The sequence below is a fragment of the Solea solea genome, chromosome 5 (genome assembly GCF_958295425.1).
Source record: "Solea solea chromosome 5, fSolSol10.1, whole genome shotgun sequence".
Taxonomy (NCBI): Eukaryota; Metazoa; Chordata; class Actinopteri; order Pleuronectiformes; family Soleidae; genus Solea; species Solea solea.
In genome coordinates, this window is record NC_081138.1 from 3,458,678 (window position 1) to 3,475,555 (window position 16,878).

At 40.3% G+C, this 16,878-nt stretch overlaps 1 protein-coding gene and 2 non-coding genes across 3 annotated transcripts; all 3 read left to right on the forward strand.

Annotated features, from left to right (window-relative positions):
• The first annotated feature begins 725 nt into the window (after window positions 1-725).
• Window positions 726-12,545, forward strand: ctdspl2b (CTD (carboxy-terminal domain, RNA polymerase II, polypeptide A) small phosphatase like 2b). The gene is made up of 13 exons (XM_058628656.1): window positions 726-903; window positions 4,656-4,846; window positions 5,746-5,884; window positions 5,974-6,123; window positions 7,003-7,251; window positions 7,339-7,435; window positions 7,707-7,818; window positions 7,956-8,042; window positions 8,241-8,303; window positions 8,391-8,470; window positions 8,667-8,793; window positions 9,041-9,136; window positions 9,761-12,545. Exons 2-13 carry the CDS (start codon window positions 4,679-4,681, stop codon window positions 9,824-9,826), a joined length of 1,434 nt encoding a protein of 477 aa, XP_058484639.1. The 5' UTR covers window positions 726-903; window positions 4,656-4,678; the 3' UTR covers window positions 9,827-12,545.
• A 2,656-nt stretch (window positions 12,546-15,201) lies between these two features.
• Window positions 15,202-15,315, forward strand: LOC131460130 (U5 spliceosomal RNA). The gene has a single exon (XR_009240315.1). It is a non-coding gene; the product is annotated as a U5 spliceosomal RNA (small nuclear RNA).
• A 1,343-nt stretch (window positions 15,316-16,658) lies between these two features.
• On the forward strand, window positions 16,659-16,772 carry LOC131460138 (U5 spliceosomal RNA). The gene has a single exon (XR_009240323.1). It is a non-coding gene; the product is annotated as a U5 spliceosomal RNA (small nuclear RNA).
• The last annotated feature ends 106 nt before the right edge of the window (window positions 16,773-16,878 follow it).

The following is a 16,878-nucleotide window of genomic DNA, read 5'->3' on the forward strand; positions in this document are numbered from 1 at the left end:
GAGTACTTGGGGTGCAGCACCTAAATGATACACACATTGCATTCCATTGACTGGTCTACAAATTGTATTTTCTGGGAAAAAGGAATAGAAAAACACAAAAATGCACAATTTTAAACATTCTATGCATTACAACAGAGTGGATTAATAAAAAGAGATAATGCTGGTGCACAGCAATGTTCAATGTATCACAATGTACAAGGGTGAGATGAACTGCAAGGTATTGCTTGGTGAAAAAGAAGCTAAATGGGCTCCCAAGAGAGCATTTTGTGACATCTTAGATTATGTCAATGATAATCATACAAAACATGCAATATTATGTCAACAGCTTGAAAAAAAATGTTTTCAAGTACAATCAATGCCTGCTACTTTCAGTATGTGAGTGATCCGACACTAGCAGTTGTCAAGTATTTGTTTTGGTGGTGATGAGGAGGATCAAATTAATTCATTCTTCGGGGCTCTATAAAAGCTTGTACCGGCTCTGGATACGACATTTGTTGATTATAAACAGCAGCATGGATTATCTGTATGTCCGTTCGATTGTTGGCCGGTTATAGATTAAATCAGGATATACGTGCTTTAGAATGAGTAACCATAAAGACGAACAGTCAACTCATTAATTACAGCTGGGAAGAGAAAAGACGAGCGATCGTCCTCGCTAAAAACCGGGGCTGGTGTTTGTGAGAGGTAAGGGGGTGTGTCTGTGTCCCATACGGGTATCTGCCGCTGAGAGACTGAGCAGAGGCGGGAAATGGCGCCTGGTAACACAACGGTGTGTCATTTCAGAGACGGCCCTTGACTAGACACAGTAAAAGTCGGATCAGATCTCGTCAACAACCGCTGCCTCAGCTGTGATGCTTGGTCGACCGTGAGTCGTTATCCTCGGATACTGCGGATCACTGTGAAGTAAGTCGGTATCGTTAACCTTGGTCGTGCGTTCGTCTTCTTTGGCTTGCGGTCTAGGTAACGTTGGCTAACGACAGGATAAATATTTTCCTCTGCTCGTGCACATCTGTTAGCCCCGAGCAGTTTTTCGCGAAGGCTAGGCTAGGTTATGCTAAGCTAAGTGCAGCTAAGTACGGCCTTCCCCAGACCCGGCAAAAATGATGCTCAAATCGACACATTTGTTAATTTACTTGTCACGTTGGTTTTTGCTACAAAAACGTGCATGTTAAGTAGCGTCACTTATTTTTTTCCGCAGTTTTCATGAACCACCGCCGATCGCCTAGCTTGCACTGATGCTAATTACCACAGTCCAAACTGGCATTCCTTAACTGAACTTCGCTATCTCTATATTAGCCAAAAAATACCACCCTTTTCGTCATAAAACAATTACAGTGTGACCCCGAGCTTTCCTTTCGTTTACACCGTAGTTGGTAAAATAATTTCCGTAATTAGTTTTAATGCCACTGACAAAAGAGTTGTCAAGAAGAAAACATTTAGAAACGGCACTGTGGGCTAGCTGTTGTGATTAACGATGTCTGACGGGTTTCGCTGTCAACACACCACAAATACAATGTCGTACACCGTTCAACGAGATAGTCGGGTCACACCTATCAGGGATCATTTATAAAACAATCTATACAAACAATGTCCCTCACCTAAACACCGTGTTTAATCTAAATTCGCTTAACTCCCGATGCGCACTGGCTTGGCAATGCTACATTAGCTTGTTTGAGCTCCAATGCTCAAATGCCGACAATACAGATTGTTTGGTCATTTTGTGATCTCGGTGTAATTTCGCATTGTGTTGGTCCTTGTGACCGCGTTAAGCTATATTGCGTAGTTTCATTACCTCTAACGCACGTTGTATCGAGTAGTTTGTTAAAGTGACGTTAGCTTAATCGGAATAGCTGCTCGTTTAGCTACGAAGCGTTTGGTTCCCGAGTGCAACTTTTTAGTGGACGTTGTTTGGGGGAAATATTTAGACAGCTGGACCAGGCATGACATGTGCTCATGTTTTATTTTCTGAAATGACGATATGTGCTTTAGCCACGTTTGAAGTCGGTTAGCTAACCTTACCCTCGGAGTAGTTATTTCAGAGTGGCCGGACTGTGTGAAGGCCCTGACTTGTTTCTTCACTGCGTCTGCTAGCTGGCTCATACAGTCCCTCAGTGGCATGCATGTTCTTATTTCCCGCTCAGTTGCTCATACCTAGCTATGTTCAGGGTCCTTGGTCAGTGGGTGCTTGGAGAGATGCAGGGATTTTCTTAATTGAATTCATACCTTTATGGCTGACTTGGTCTCTATTAAAGATATAAAATAAATACATAGAAAACTGCTTAATATATAAATATATAAAAAGCTCCAAAGACACAAAACACTTCATAACATACCATAAAATGAGGGATCTCTACTATGAAGTGGGTAACAACCGTCAGCATGTTTTCATGATCATTTTAGATTTGTACATAACGAAAATCAGATTTAAAACATATGAAATTCAAACTAATCTTACCTATAAAAAATTTACTTGCAATAGAGGTGGATAAAGGTGTAATGGAATAAAACCAAATCTGATGTTGAACAGAACCAAAATGACGTCATTTACAGATGCATCAAGTTGGCAGATGACTTTAAAAACTGACTTTAAAAATGTTCCTTCATGCAGCTTGAAGAGTATTAGCTTAGGCAGACTCAAACATTCACTGGCACTACACCATCTGGTCCTCTGAAGCAGAGAGTATCATTTTATGCCACCTGTAGTCTCTGTGTGCGAATGTATGGTATACAGATGTATTGAATGTGCTTAAAACAGATGCATGTAACAGTGGAAGGATGATTGGTTGTACATACCACTTTGAGCATTGCTGGTAAATTTCATCATCAGTAATTAAATGTCTGAGATATTTTACTTTATATAGATTATTGCTCATCTATTTGAAATAAATGTACAGTTCAGTGACTAATCCTCTTCACTGTTATTGGAGTGTTGGCAAGGTTCCATCGCATGCTAACTACATTAAGTTGGCACCCAATTTTGATCTTTTTAAATAGGAATATAAGGAAAACATGGATGATCATATATGTGTTATTATATATTAAGTAGTGGGATGTGTGGATTTGTTAAGCAGCACACTATTGCTGTTAAAAGTATCCATGAAATAGCACACCTGACAATCTCAGCAGAAAAACATGCACAAACCTCACCAACCTGTTTACTGGAAGGCATTTGGAAAGTTTTCCTGCACAGTGCTTAATTATGTCACAAAATGCATTAACCTCACTGCACCACAGTGACGTTCATACTACATAGCTAAATCAAAGAGAAGCAAACTGAGATGTAGTGGGGTAAAGGACAAAATGTTTTTGAAGTCGATTTTCTACCAGTTAAGGATTGGACAAGAGAGGTTAATTGAATGTGTGTCCCCTGCGATAGTGATCAGCACAACATTGAACTTCTGAAGTAATATGAGCTCTTAATAGTGGCTTGTTACAGACGTCATTGATCGGATAAATACAATATCAAGGCCGTGATGACTGAATCCGAATTAGAAGTAGCTTAGTAACATTTTAGGGGAAAATTAAAGTTCACAAAGAGTTCTATACTTTGCTGTTTATGTATATATTTGTTAGATAAAATAACATGCTTTTTATGATTGTTGGCCTGTTAAAAATAAGTGCTGTATAATTGTATGCATTGCCAAGAGGCCAATAGCTAAGTATAATGGCTAAAAGCCTACCAAACTTCAGTTTCTGCTTTCTTCCTTATGTTTATGAAAGTAAAATATTTTTTTTATATAAATCCTATGAAACGATTTTATGTGTGAATTTACTGTTTTGGATCAGGTTATTTATGCCCTGAAACAGGTTTTCAGCCTTGTTTCACCTTTTCTACTCGTCTGTTCATTAAATTTTTCCATGCACTCTGCCGCTGTTGAAAAGGGGGGTGGGGGGTGGGGGGCTGTTTGTGTTTTTGTGCCTTTGTGATTGAGCAACAGTACTTTCACCTCTGCTGTGTTCATGGATACACCCCTGTGGAAATGTAAAGCAGATGTAGTGCAGGACAGAAACGCACAGGATATATTATGTCGGTGCCATTGTGTGTTAAGAAATCATGACAGGTTCAGGATATGTCCGGACACATTTTCAGCCAGCTGCTGTTACATAAGTGCAAGTGGCTGGCATGCTCCTTTGGCAATTAAAGTTTACTGTGAACAGTTATTCAGTTTTCCCTGTTCATACTGGAGGTTCAGTGTTGAGTGATTAAATCCAGCTCCGAAGTAAAAGAAGTTTTTAAGCTTTTTTTGAATTTTAATCGGCACCTACAGTTAATTCCTGTATTTTGACATAAATGTTGATTTTTCATACTCATAGCTAGTAGTAGGGAGTGTTTGTAGAATGTACATGTACAATAAGATCCAGGGTTTTTTTAACTGTACGGATGGAAGTAAAGCCAGCTGTGGCTGCTGTGATCCACTGTGATGTAAGTGAAATGGGATCTTGAATGCATCCAGATGTCTGCAGAAAATGCACCAGTATTACTCCTGTACACAAAGATACACCCCTCAGACTTATCCATTTTAAAACAGTTGAGACTCTTGTTGGAGCAACCTGTTTGTCCACATCTGCAATTGAGTATTTTCTTAATATTTACACACTTGTGTTGATTTTGTCTCTCTCCCTTATCCTGTGTCCTCTTTTTGTGTGTTCAAAAGCCTTACATGTGACTGCTCAAACAATGAGGCTGAGAATGCGTAAGGCGTCTCAGCAACCGAACCCCAGCGCGGCAAGCCGTCCATCCCGGACCAAGCGGAGGCATTCAGAAGTAGAAGAAGACGCTCCATCCAGTGGAGGGAGGGGCTTGTTCTCCACCATCAAAAAGTTAATCAGAGGAAATGCTGTTAAGGTAACTACCTCTGCCATCGCATCGAATGACCTTGGGTTTTTAATGGAGTTCAAAACAAAAATGAGCATGGTGCCCCTTCTGGAGGAAGTGAGACATTGTTGCCTGAAAAAGCTACCGCCACTCTCCTGTTTTAGTTTAACAATGAGAAAATAACCTTTTGGGCGCTTCTCTAATTGTTCTCGCTCTCCAGGTCTGTTGAGTTAAGTACAGTGTTTCGTGGTGCAGAGTGTCATGTTTCCCAAGAAATGTCTGGAGGAATGCAGCAGCTTGTCTGAGAACTCGGACTTGGGTCTAATTTTAGCTTCTGGCTCAGAGAGTTGGTGTGCAGGGACAGGAGGTAGTAACAAGTGGAAAAGTCAACTCAGCGAAAGGGAGCTCTTCCTTCTGAAATGGCGGATTATTTTTTTTTAAAACTATGTTGTTGTCGTGGTCTTACTGCCTTTCCTCATTAAGTCTTAATTTAGGACTGTTTTTAATGCCTACTTTTTTTTCAACTCCTTTACCAGCTAAATGAGATGTTTTTACCATTCCTCGCTCATCTTATACAGCATTGACCTTTGATATCTTAAGGTCTATATAGATGAGGTGATGACAAGGGTCTTAAGCGTCCGGCGTGTGACATACCGTGCAAGTCACTCCCTGGTTACACAACCTGACATTCCACTTAAAAATGTCCAGATTGACATAGTGTCTAGTGTGGAATTGTATTTCTATGTTAACAAAAACACAACTCAAGTTGGAAAAATCTAGTAATATTATTGAGCTGTTTTTTTCCCCCTATGTTAAATATGTCCAACAGTGGTGGATGTCTCGCACTCATCTATTTAAGAGGTTTTTGATGACTGATTTAAGTAACTCATGTTAACGGTCTGCTGTATTGCATGTATGTTTTTTCTTAGGTGGAGCAGGAAGCCCCAGCAAAGAAGACGCGCCTCCACTGCGATGTGGATAACAACTTGATCACCTCTACACCCACAAACACCAACACCCCTCGCAGGACTATCAGTAGGGGTGGAAGGAGAGGCTCCATCAATGGGCGTAAGTGGCTCTCTGAGGGGAAAAAGATTGCTAGTCTGAATCTTCCATGTGTTTCCGTCGGCTTTATTAAACCTGTCACTTTTCTGCAGAAGCGACAAATCACAACAGAAGTAAGGAAAAGCCCAATGGCAGTCTGGAGGAGACAAAGGCAGTTGAGTTGCCCACCAGCCCTCCTAGGACCTCCCTCCTTGGGACCATCTTCTCCCCCGTTTTTAACTTCTTCTCACCAGCTAAAAATGGTAAGCAGACCACCGTTCTCCAGTTTAATTGAAGGCTGTCCTCGGGAGAGAACACGATGACAGCCTATTGGTGTGCATTTATGTTTCCATTCCACAAAGCTGCTGTCAGAGGTTGTCTATCAGAATTCTCCTCCCTACTTCACCTCATAACTGGGGATGGGTATCATTAGGATTTTATCTCTATAAAACTGATACTGCTGCTGCTCTGTACTCTAAATCATACTTCTGTATAATTTGGTGCTGAGGACACCTGAATGCAGAAGTGTGGTGGAGAGCTTTGAGCTTTTAAGAGTTAACACTGCAAGTAACCACCTGACGTCGGCAGCTGTAGTAAAGTAAACTTAACACTATTATTGACAGTGGTCAATGCTTATTGATACTTTGCTACTGACTAATGAGGAACTGGTACCGATTTATTACCAAGCCTAAATACCTATTCTTATACCTAAATGTGTTTGGTGGTGGAGCAGACATTTACTCTGGATACTGACCAGTGATTTGGGTCATTACATTCTCCGGAAGTTGCCGTTCAGATATGAATTAAGCTGTGTAATCTCCAGAGTATCTTTTGGAGCAACGTCTGGGCACAAGGGATGCACAATATAATTGGCACAATATTGGAATTTGATTTATTTTTATGCGTTTTTATTTATTTTGCACAAGGGAGAAAATGGATATCTACACCTGCTGTGATGTGATTATGCAAAATATGATGTTGATTTCACTACAGAAAAGATTAAATGACCTCTGCAGTTGGTCATTAGTACTAATGAAAGAACGGCATATTGGATATCAGCAAAAAGTCCAATGTCGGGCATGGAGTGGATATCGTGGTTTGTTATGCGCTTCCAACACCTCTCTGTTGTACTTGTCTTTCAGCCTCCTCTGGCTCAGACTCTCCAGACCAGGCGTTGGAGGCGGAGGAGATCGTCAAGCAGCTGGACATAGAGCAAGCTGTGGAGATGCCCACCAGTACAGCCACATCCACGCAGGAACTGTGTGCCACCACTAACTTCTACTCTAGTGTATCACAGCTGCCACCTCTGCGGCCTCCACACATCCCCGAGGCATCTCCTACAGTCGAGGAGGGAGAGCTGGATGCTGACGCTGACCTCCCACCTCTCACAGGTAGCTGTTGTGGCTGCGATCGCCTTTGGCATATCCCTCGTTCCTCAGTCTCTTTTCTTTAACGTGTTGTTCTTGTTGTGGTCCAAGCCCCAGGCTCCAGTCCTGATATGGCATATGTGGAAGCTCCTCCCACCGCTGTACCACCGGAGGCAACCTATGAGGAAGAGTGGGAGGTGTTTGACCCGTGAGTTTAACACTGCAGCGTCATACATCGTTCAGTCCTAAGGCCAGATTATTTGAACAGAAGCGAACAAGAATATAAACTCCCCAAATATAGTAAAATAAGTGTGAAATTTGACTCAAATCAATTTGCAGTATCTGTCAGAATTCATGATGGTTCAGATCTGCTTTAATCTGTATTTTATTTATTTTTATTAATTTTAATTTCTATATTTTACTCTTTATCTCTCATAAATATTTTTTAATTGATTCAAGTTTTTGTTTTCTATTTACAGGTATTTCTTCATTAAGCACGTTCCTCCACTGACTGAAGAGCAGCTCACCCGTAAGCCAGCCTTACCACTGAAGACACGCAGTACACCGGAATTCTCTCTGGTCCTAGACCTGGTCAGTTATTACTGTTATAAAACAAATCTTTTATTCATTAGTGTCCGAGCACGTGGAGCACCCTCACTGAATGGCCATTGTTGTTATTTAATCATGTTTTTATTTATTTAGTATTCCTTGTCATCTTTTTTCTGCAGGATGAAACATTGGTCCACTGCAGTTTAAATGAACTGGAGGACGCAGCACTTACTTTTCCTGTTCTCTTTCAGGATGTCATTTACCAGGTTAGTGCTGCCTCAAAAAGCTTCCTGTCCTGTGCTGCCACTAGATGGAGCTACAGTCATATTTGTTTAAAGCCTCATGTTTGGGGTAGTGTTTGCAAAAAAGGACTTATTTGTATCACAAGTGGACTACAAATAGTCACCTGCACTTAACTATGCCACATGTTGCTCATAAATGTTTGCTTACCTGTTGTCGTGCAGGTGTATGTGCGTCTGAGGCCGTTCTTTAGAGAGTTTCTGGAACGCATGTCTCAAATCTATGAGGTAAATAAATGTTCCCTTGTTTCCTCTTTTCAAAGTGTTTGCACCAGAATAGAAAGATGTGACATCTTTTATCCTTTTCTTTTCTAGATCATCCTATTTACAGCCTCTAAAAAGGTGTATGCAGACAAACTGCTCAACATCTTGGATCCTAAAAAGCAGCTAGTGAGGTACGGTGTGTTTTATGTATACATGATTACACACACAAAAGCGTTAAATTAAAAGTTGTCGAGCTCACAAAGAGTGACATTAAGGCTTGCACTGCTGCTGTTGAGGTGTCAGTGTCGTGGTTTATCTTGAATTATTGATCGCACTGACCTGTCGCTGATTTAAATGTTTGTCTTCCTGTCCCCACTGAAACTGTAGACACAGGTTGTTTCGGGAGCATTGTGTCTGTGTCCAAGGGAACTACATCAAGGACCTCAACATCTTGGGCAGAGACCTGTCAAAGACCATCATTATCGACAATTCACCACAAGCCTTCGCATATCAGGTGAGGACCCGAACAAAAACAACAGCGGGGGGTTTTGTGTTGGCAGTAGATGCTATTCCGTCTTCCTTTTCCCACATTGTCATGTCACAGGCTGCTGTGCTACTAAGATGAATTATTATATTGATTATTGCAGCATTTTCTTTGTAATACAAATCCTCCCCTTGTTTTCCCTTTTAAAAATAAATATTTTATTTTCAAAAAACACTCCTACATTGAAATGAATGTCTTTATTAATTTGCCTTCACAGTTGTCCAATGGGATTCCCATAGAGAGTTGGTTCATGGACAAGAACGACAATGAGCTGCTGAAGCTGGTGCCCTTCCTGGAGAAGTTGGTTGAGATGGTAAGATTTAAATAAAATATCAACGGTAGTATTTAAAAATATATTTACTCTAGCTTTGTTGATATTGATCGGGGGGAAAAAAAAGTCAAATCAGACAGTCCATTAGCTCATAATGTGGCCTAAATGCTTCACTAACTACAGACGCCGGGCTTTAAAGAGACGTCCACCGCTGACGTCATGTGACTAGGACTGTAAATGTGTTTCTAAAATGTCTGGCGGTAATTGATCAGCACAAACGTCATTAACGGTACAATTGTTTCTGATACCAGACGAGAGAGAGAGAGAGAGAGAGAGAGAGACAGTGTTAGTAAGGCAGCAGCCACTGACATTGGTCTAAATGAGGAAACATGACTGCTGATGTCACAGAGCTGTTACCAAGTTTATTGTAAGAAGATTCCATTGGTTTAAACTGAAGAGCCTGCCCTCTGGTGGTGAGGTAAGCAGTAGATGCTCCTTCACAGCTGTCCTGTCAGGCATTCTCAGCACCACATTATAGTCAAGGTTATCGGTTTAAATCCAGCCCTGCTGTGTCGTATTGTATGTGTTACATCATCTACATCACAGTAAAAGTGGCCTAACTTGTTCTCCGCTCTCCTCCCCTGTCATGATTCTCCTTCTCATCAGAACGAGGATGTGCGGCCGCACGTTCGGGAGCGATTCCGCCTTCACGACCTCTTGCCCCCCGATTGAACTTGACCAAAGACTCTGAGTGGGACAACATGGAAAGACTTTAAAAAAAAAAAAAAAAAAAAAAAATCAACATGTGTGTAAAAAGCCCCCTGTTTGGATTACAAACAACAACATTGCCAGTGCTGTTTTAAAATTTTAGCCTCCCCCCTTTTGTTTTTGTTTCTTTTTAAAGACACCATTGTTTTTTGAAGAAAAGAGAAACATTTTTAAAGATCTGGGCGACATTTTCTAAAAACCTAAATATAAAGATGACATTACACATGCTACGAACAAGCCCAGGTAGACTCCTCCTTTTTCTTTTTTTGAATGACTCTGCAGCCGTGGAGCCGGATGTTGTCTCCACGTTAGATTCACAAGTCTTGGTGCTGGTTTTAGCGGATATGAAAAAGCCGCCTGCTGAAGAGGATCTCCACTCATCCCCGCCGTGTCCCTGAACCCCTGAGCGTTAATCAACTCCTGGTGCTCACGCTGTTGACACTGACGAATAATGACACTCTGTGGCTACAGACCATTTTCAGTGGGAATGACTGGCCTGTAAATCAACCTGTGCATGTGTGTTGGTTTACTCCCGGCCACACACACACACACTCAGTCACTGATTTCATGTTTTGGCAAACCTACAAATCTGTAGCTTTTATGCATTCCTCTGTAGCTGAGTCTAAGCTTCTATTGTTGGTTGCAGTTTTTTTTCGTCTGTTAAAACTGGTGTTTAGTTGTTTTTTTATTGTTAAGGAGCATTTTACAGTGTTTTCTGTTTTGTATGATATGAAATTTTAAAAGGGGTCATGTACCTTTTTATCGTTAGCTTATTTCCCCCATTAGGAGAAGACGGTTGAATATTAAGTCCACTGCAAAGTCAGATTCAATCTGGGACTTTTACGTATGTTTTGTTGTTGTTGTAACAGATGGAGGTTTAAGTCTGTGTGTGGTGGACACAACTTGGCTCTCTAATTGAAACGTTAGGATTAAGACTCTCGTTACCTGTAAATCTACATATTGTAAATGTCTGAGGGCATTCGTTTTCAATCCGATGTGTCGACGTCAAACCTTTTCTTTGAAATTATGTTTGATTTGTTTTTTTGTCATTTGTCTATAATCAGTATTGTCTTTTGCTCCTAATCAAGTATTCTGGATGAATCAGAGTTGTGTTGTTTTTTTGTTGTTGTTGTTATGGTGTGTAATTTGATGGCTATATCGGTAGCATTATGACTAATGTAGCACATCCTCTGCCAGTGTGTCACGAAGTCTACCCATGGTAGAAATCTCTGACCAAGAACTTGTACCAGCCGTCCCTGGCACCAGCAACATACTGTTTTGACCCCCCCGTCTGTCCGTTTCATACTTTTTTAGCCTTTTTTTTTTTAAAGCACAGATTTTAAGAATTGTAACCATGAACGTGTTTCCGCCTGAACACAAGCCAAACTGACACTGAACTCCATTGTTTCGACTTTATTTATTTTATAGAGCGACTAACGGTCTGTGGTTGACGGACAGACGGGTGTCTTGTGTCAGTCACCTGCCTTCCATTAAAAAAAGTCACCTGTCATGGCCCAAACCTTTGACAGTCAAATTTAGGCATGCATTTGTTGAATTTCTTACAGTCCTTGTTTGGGTTTGTGTTGGTTGCCTGTACAGTGCCATACAATCCTGCCCCCCCCCCAGAAAAATGCTTAAACAGAAGAGACAATCAGACCTCAAAGCTTAGCAGATACTGAATCCTGGAGAATCCCAACCTTCCCTTGTCTTTTTTTTGTTTTGTTTTTTTAAAGGTGTGCAGTATGTGTTGTTGTACTGTGGTTTCATTGCGTTACAAAGTGGAAGTTCGGGGGAAAAAAAACATTTGCCAGTTGACTCCTCCTGTGCCCCCCCCCCCCCCAAAAAAAACAAAACACCGAGGCGCTCGCGGCTTCTGCTTCCTGCCCGTCTTTGCTTTTCCTCTGCGGAAGTCCAGACAAAAAAGGAAAAAAAAAAAATTGTGTTCAAAGTTGTTACAGGGCACAGTGTTGTTAACTGTGCTGTGATGTCATGAGTACACGTCCAGACGATGAATGTAAATTGTACATGAGGTGAAGTTTTTAAGTGTCTTTCTGAATTCCATGTTGTGAGGCCGAGGGGAGTCGCTCTTCACGCGCCGAAGAGGAGGCAAGAACAATGTTGCATGGACGAGGAAACATGTCTTGAGATCCCCACCCTTATCTCCCCGCCCCCCGTGACCGCCCACCATCCCGACTGCCATCTTTTAGTATGCAAGCCTCACCTGGAGTGTGTGTGTGTGTGTGAGAGAGGATGTAGTGTGAGTGTGTTCTAGTCTCCTCCGTGAGCTGCGATCGTCTGCGACGGCGACAGTCGCGGCTTAAAACTTTTTAAATCCCAGCTCATTTTTATGTGCATTACCAGTTTATTGTACACTTGAGTGTTGTACAATACATGCAGCTTCATGTTTTAAAAAAAGTCCTTAAAATAAGGAAAAAATCTTTTGTATTTTTGATTTCAAATGGCATGTCATATCTACTTTTTAAATGTATTAATGAAGATTTAACTTTACATCAGATGGAGTGTTTTTTTGTTTTTGTTTTTGTTTTTTTCTTACAAGTATCTGTATGTTTAGTTTAGCGCTGTCACTCAACTGTTCAACTTAGCATGTAGAAAATACAGCTTGCTTTGTAGGGAAGTCCTGAATTAAATTTTTAATCGTGGCACTTTTTCTGCAGAAGAAAAGCAGTTGTGTTAATGATTTTTTTTTTCCTTTCCAATATCCGTTAAGCCATTTTACTTGCTATTTGTGCTGAAGATGTATTTAAAAAAACAAAAAAAGACATCTTTTGTCAGCCGACAGGCTATATGATATTGTAAAGTGTACATACAGTTACGTTGAATTTCTGAAACAAAGTTTTAAAGTTAAAGAAAAAATGTGCATGCCCTCTTTATTTCACTTGACTGTCGTAGATGTGATGTGACAATTCTTGGGAGATCCAGAAATGCAGCTCACCTGGGAGAAAGATGTAGCCGAGGTGCTGATAATCAAACTAAAGGAGAAATAACAGCTAAAATCTTATTTAATGCAAGCTTTCAGTCAGAGATCCTACAGATGAGCAGCTTAACAATGCTCTAGTACAGCGGTTTAAAGAGCCTCTTGAGTGGGAAATGTCGTTCTCCGTACGAAGGACTACAAATACATTTCCCTCTGCTGAGATTATAGATAAATGGATAGATGTACTTTACTGATCCCAGATTTTGTTACAGATAATTTATTACGATAATAAAAGAATAGAACACAAAATATACACAACATTACAACTATATAAACTCTGATTAGTCAGTAGTCAGTAATCCAGGAGACCGGGGGGGTTGACACCGTCCATCCCCTGCATCTTCTCACCCAGCAGCAGTGGCTGAATAGTGTTAAAAGCACTGGAGAAATCTCCTAAATGAGGCAAACTAGCAGGTTCAGCAGCGCCTTCACCTGCAGCCTCAGATGAGCCAAGACCAATCTCTCCAGCACCTTCATCACATGGGATGTGCAGGCAACTGGTCAGTGATCTTTGAGGTCAGATGGGGTTGACTTCTTTGGGACAGGAACCAGGCAGAACTTCTTCCACAGCACCGGTACTTCTTATTTTATTTATTTACAATATTTCTAAAATAAAAATGGTAAATAATTTTTTTTTCTAAAACGTTTAATACATTTCTAAGAAAATACAATAATGAATTGTAAATTTATTCAAATGTAACTTAATACATGAATGGATCCCAGGTATGAAACATGATCACACAATGTGATAAAAGCACTTACAATAACTGAACTATGAGGAATTTCCATTGTCAGTCATTTATTTTGTGCCACGAGGGGGAGCCACCATTTTTCCTGTTTTTGTTACATAACAATTAGTGACACTATTTCATATTAGTAAGGTCATCAATTACATTAGTGTATTGTAATTTATCTATATCCGTGGTACCATGTCACCTTTCGGCTCATTTTAATTTCGCGTGGACGATTAAACGCTCAAGCGTGATGACGTCGGGCGTTTCATAACTCACGACACCGCTAATGCGATGCTACTCGAGAAGAAAACGTGGAGTAACATGACAAGACAGAAATGGAGACGACCGAAAGTTGGTGAACTTCAAAAAGTAAGTATTTACAGATTCGTGCATCAAATGTGCCAAACTCAGGAACATTTAAACGTCCCAACAGTGTCCGTAAAGCTGAAGAACAAGCGCCACAAGCTGAAGGTGATGAGTCAGGTAGCTCTCACGCGCGCCAACCTCTCAGATAACGTGTTCGACAGTCATTAGTGCGGTGTTGCATCCAAAAGTAATGCTTGACAGTGATTTACGGCAAAACACTTTGTTTAATTGGTATTTAATTGTCTGGGGCGGGTTGTTGTTGGCTAAAATGCCGAACCATTGCTTAATTAGGACACGTGACACTTTAGTTAACTATTTTCTGGTTGTCAGGCGGTACAGACAGGAAGTTGTTCTGGCCTCTAAAATAAGAGCCCTTGGCTTCGGCCACAACAACTTCCTTTCCAAACCTCTGGACAACAAGATACTAGCTTACATATTTATTTTTAATTTATTTAGTCTATATATCAGTCTATACACATTGATGTCCATGTAGCTGTTACAATGTTTGAATTAGTTAAGCTGTTACGCAAAGTGTAGTTATATCTGTCGTTGTACGTGATAGACCAATCACTAACCTTCATTGTGACGCCATGTTTGGTTTCTAAATAGCAAACGGGTCATATTTTGCTGGTTTGCAGTACTGATATGATTTTATGGGGAGCCACTATATGTGCATTTGTATTAAGTATGTAACTGTGTAGAATTGTGTTTTTAAAACAGTTGAATAGTCGATATATTAACTATAAGAGTACAGTGAACGCGTTGACAGGAGCACTATCTTGACCAACATTTCCTCTCCGACGTGTGTGCGCATGCGGAGTAGCAGCTGATCGTCGGAGACTTTTTAAAAGCAGCGCTAGACTCGGAATACTTTCTGCTACAAGAGCGGGGCGACCTATAAATATTTGACATCGTTATTCAAACGTGTTTTGACAAACACTGAAAAGGAAAGACTCTTTCTACAATCGTAGAAGTGGATTTTCATGAAAATGGGCGTGGTTACTGTTGCTCATATCCCACAATGCATAGCACCGACATGTGGTCATTTTGTTAAACTCGTTTTAATTCTTAAAACACGGAATTCTAATTCATCAATTCATCCATCTGACATATTCTTAGTGAACAGTACATATACTATCCATAATTAGAAAAATAATGTAATTCAATTGTGTTTGAAGTTGAAACGTAAGTGAGGAGGGTATGACGGAGAATCACTACCCCCTGTTTAACTATGGAAAGGTAGATCACTCTTGTTTCTCTTCAGATCGTATAAATCTTTCGCCTTTTACTAAAGATTTCCGTGGAGAGGAACAATAAGAGTTTTACCCAATTTTTTGATGCCCTACGCAAGTGGGGCTTTCTCATGTGTTAAAAATTAAATAACTTTATCTACTACAATACGCAGGACAACATTGATGTGTTAGTGAAGAGGTGGTACCCGTGTTCACTTGAGGTGTACGCTCTAAGTGTGCTTCTCAGCAACGTATTCAATCCTCAAACTACCGGAAATGATGAAGTTATAGAAAGGTGATAACTTATTTTATATTTATTTTTTTTGCTTATCGTGATTGACGGTATAAAACAAATGCAAAACCAAGAAGGGAAGTAATGACAATAAAATAATGAGAAAATGAAAAACTAAATCGCTGGTACACAATAATACAAAATAATTAAAGAACAATAACTGATAAAAGTAAGCATCATACATTTGCTTAAGGAAACATTTGTAGTAGTTGTCTTTGACCACAGGAGGGTGCACAAGTCATAACGCATTTTTCAGCATTTTTGTTTGGTTACCTTGAAGCCGCCATAAATAAGTGTGAGGACATCAAAAACATTCAGAGAACATAGTAATAATAGTTACAATGGTAGTTACAATGGTAACACATGGTAGAAATCTCTGACCAAGAACTTGAACCAGCCATCCCTGGCACCAGCAACATACTGTTTTGACCCCCCCGTCTGTCCGTTTCATACTTTTTAAGCTTTTTTTTAAAGCTCAGATTTTAAAAATTGTAACCATGAACGTGTTTCTGCCTGAACACAAGCCAAACTGTCACTGAACTCCATTGTTGTTTCGACGTTATTTATTTTATAGAGCGACTAACGGCCTCTGGGTGTATTGTGTGTCAGTCACCTGCCTTCCACTAAAATAAGTCACCTGTCATGGCCCAAACCTTTGACAGTCAAATTTAGGCATGCATTTGTTAAACTTCTGACAGTCCTTGTTTGGGTTTGTGTGGGTTGCCTGTACAGTGCCATACAATCCCCCCCCCCCCCCCCCAAAAAAATCCTGGAACCCTGGAGAATCCCAACGTTCCCTTGTCTTTTTTTTAAAGGTGTGCAGTATGTGTTGTTGTACTGTGGTTTCATTGCGTTACAAAGTGGAAGTTCAAAAAAAAACATTTGCCAGTTGACTCTTTTCACAATTGTAGAAGTGGATTTTCATGAACATGGGCGTGGCTAATGTTGCTCATATCCCACAATGCATAGCACCGACATGTGGCCATGTTGTTAAACTTGTTTTAATTCTTAAAACACAGAATTTGAATTCATCCATCTGACATATTCTTAGTAAACAGTTCATATACTATCCATGATTATAAAAACAATGTAATTCAATTTTGTTTGATGATTGAAACCAAAGTGAGGAGTGTGTGACAGAGAATCAGACCCCCCTGTTTAACTCTGTGAAGGTAGATCACTCTTGTTTCTATTCAGAGCGTATAAATCTTTCGCCTTTTACTAAAGATTTCCGTGGAGAGGAGCAATAAGAGTTTTACCCAATTTTTTGATGCCCTGCGCAAGTGGGGCTTTCTCATGTGTTCAAAATCAAATAAGTTAATCTATTAGTATATGCAGGACAATATTGATGTGTTTGTGAAGAGGTGGGACCCGTGTTCACTTGAGGTGTACGCTCT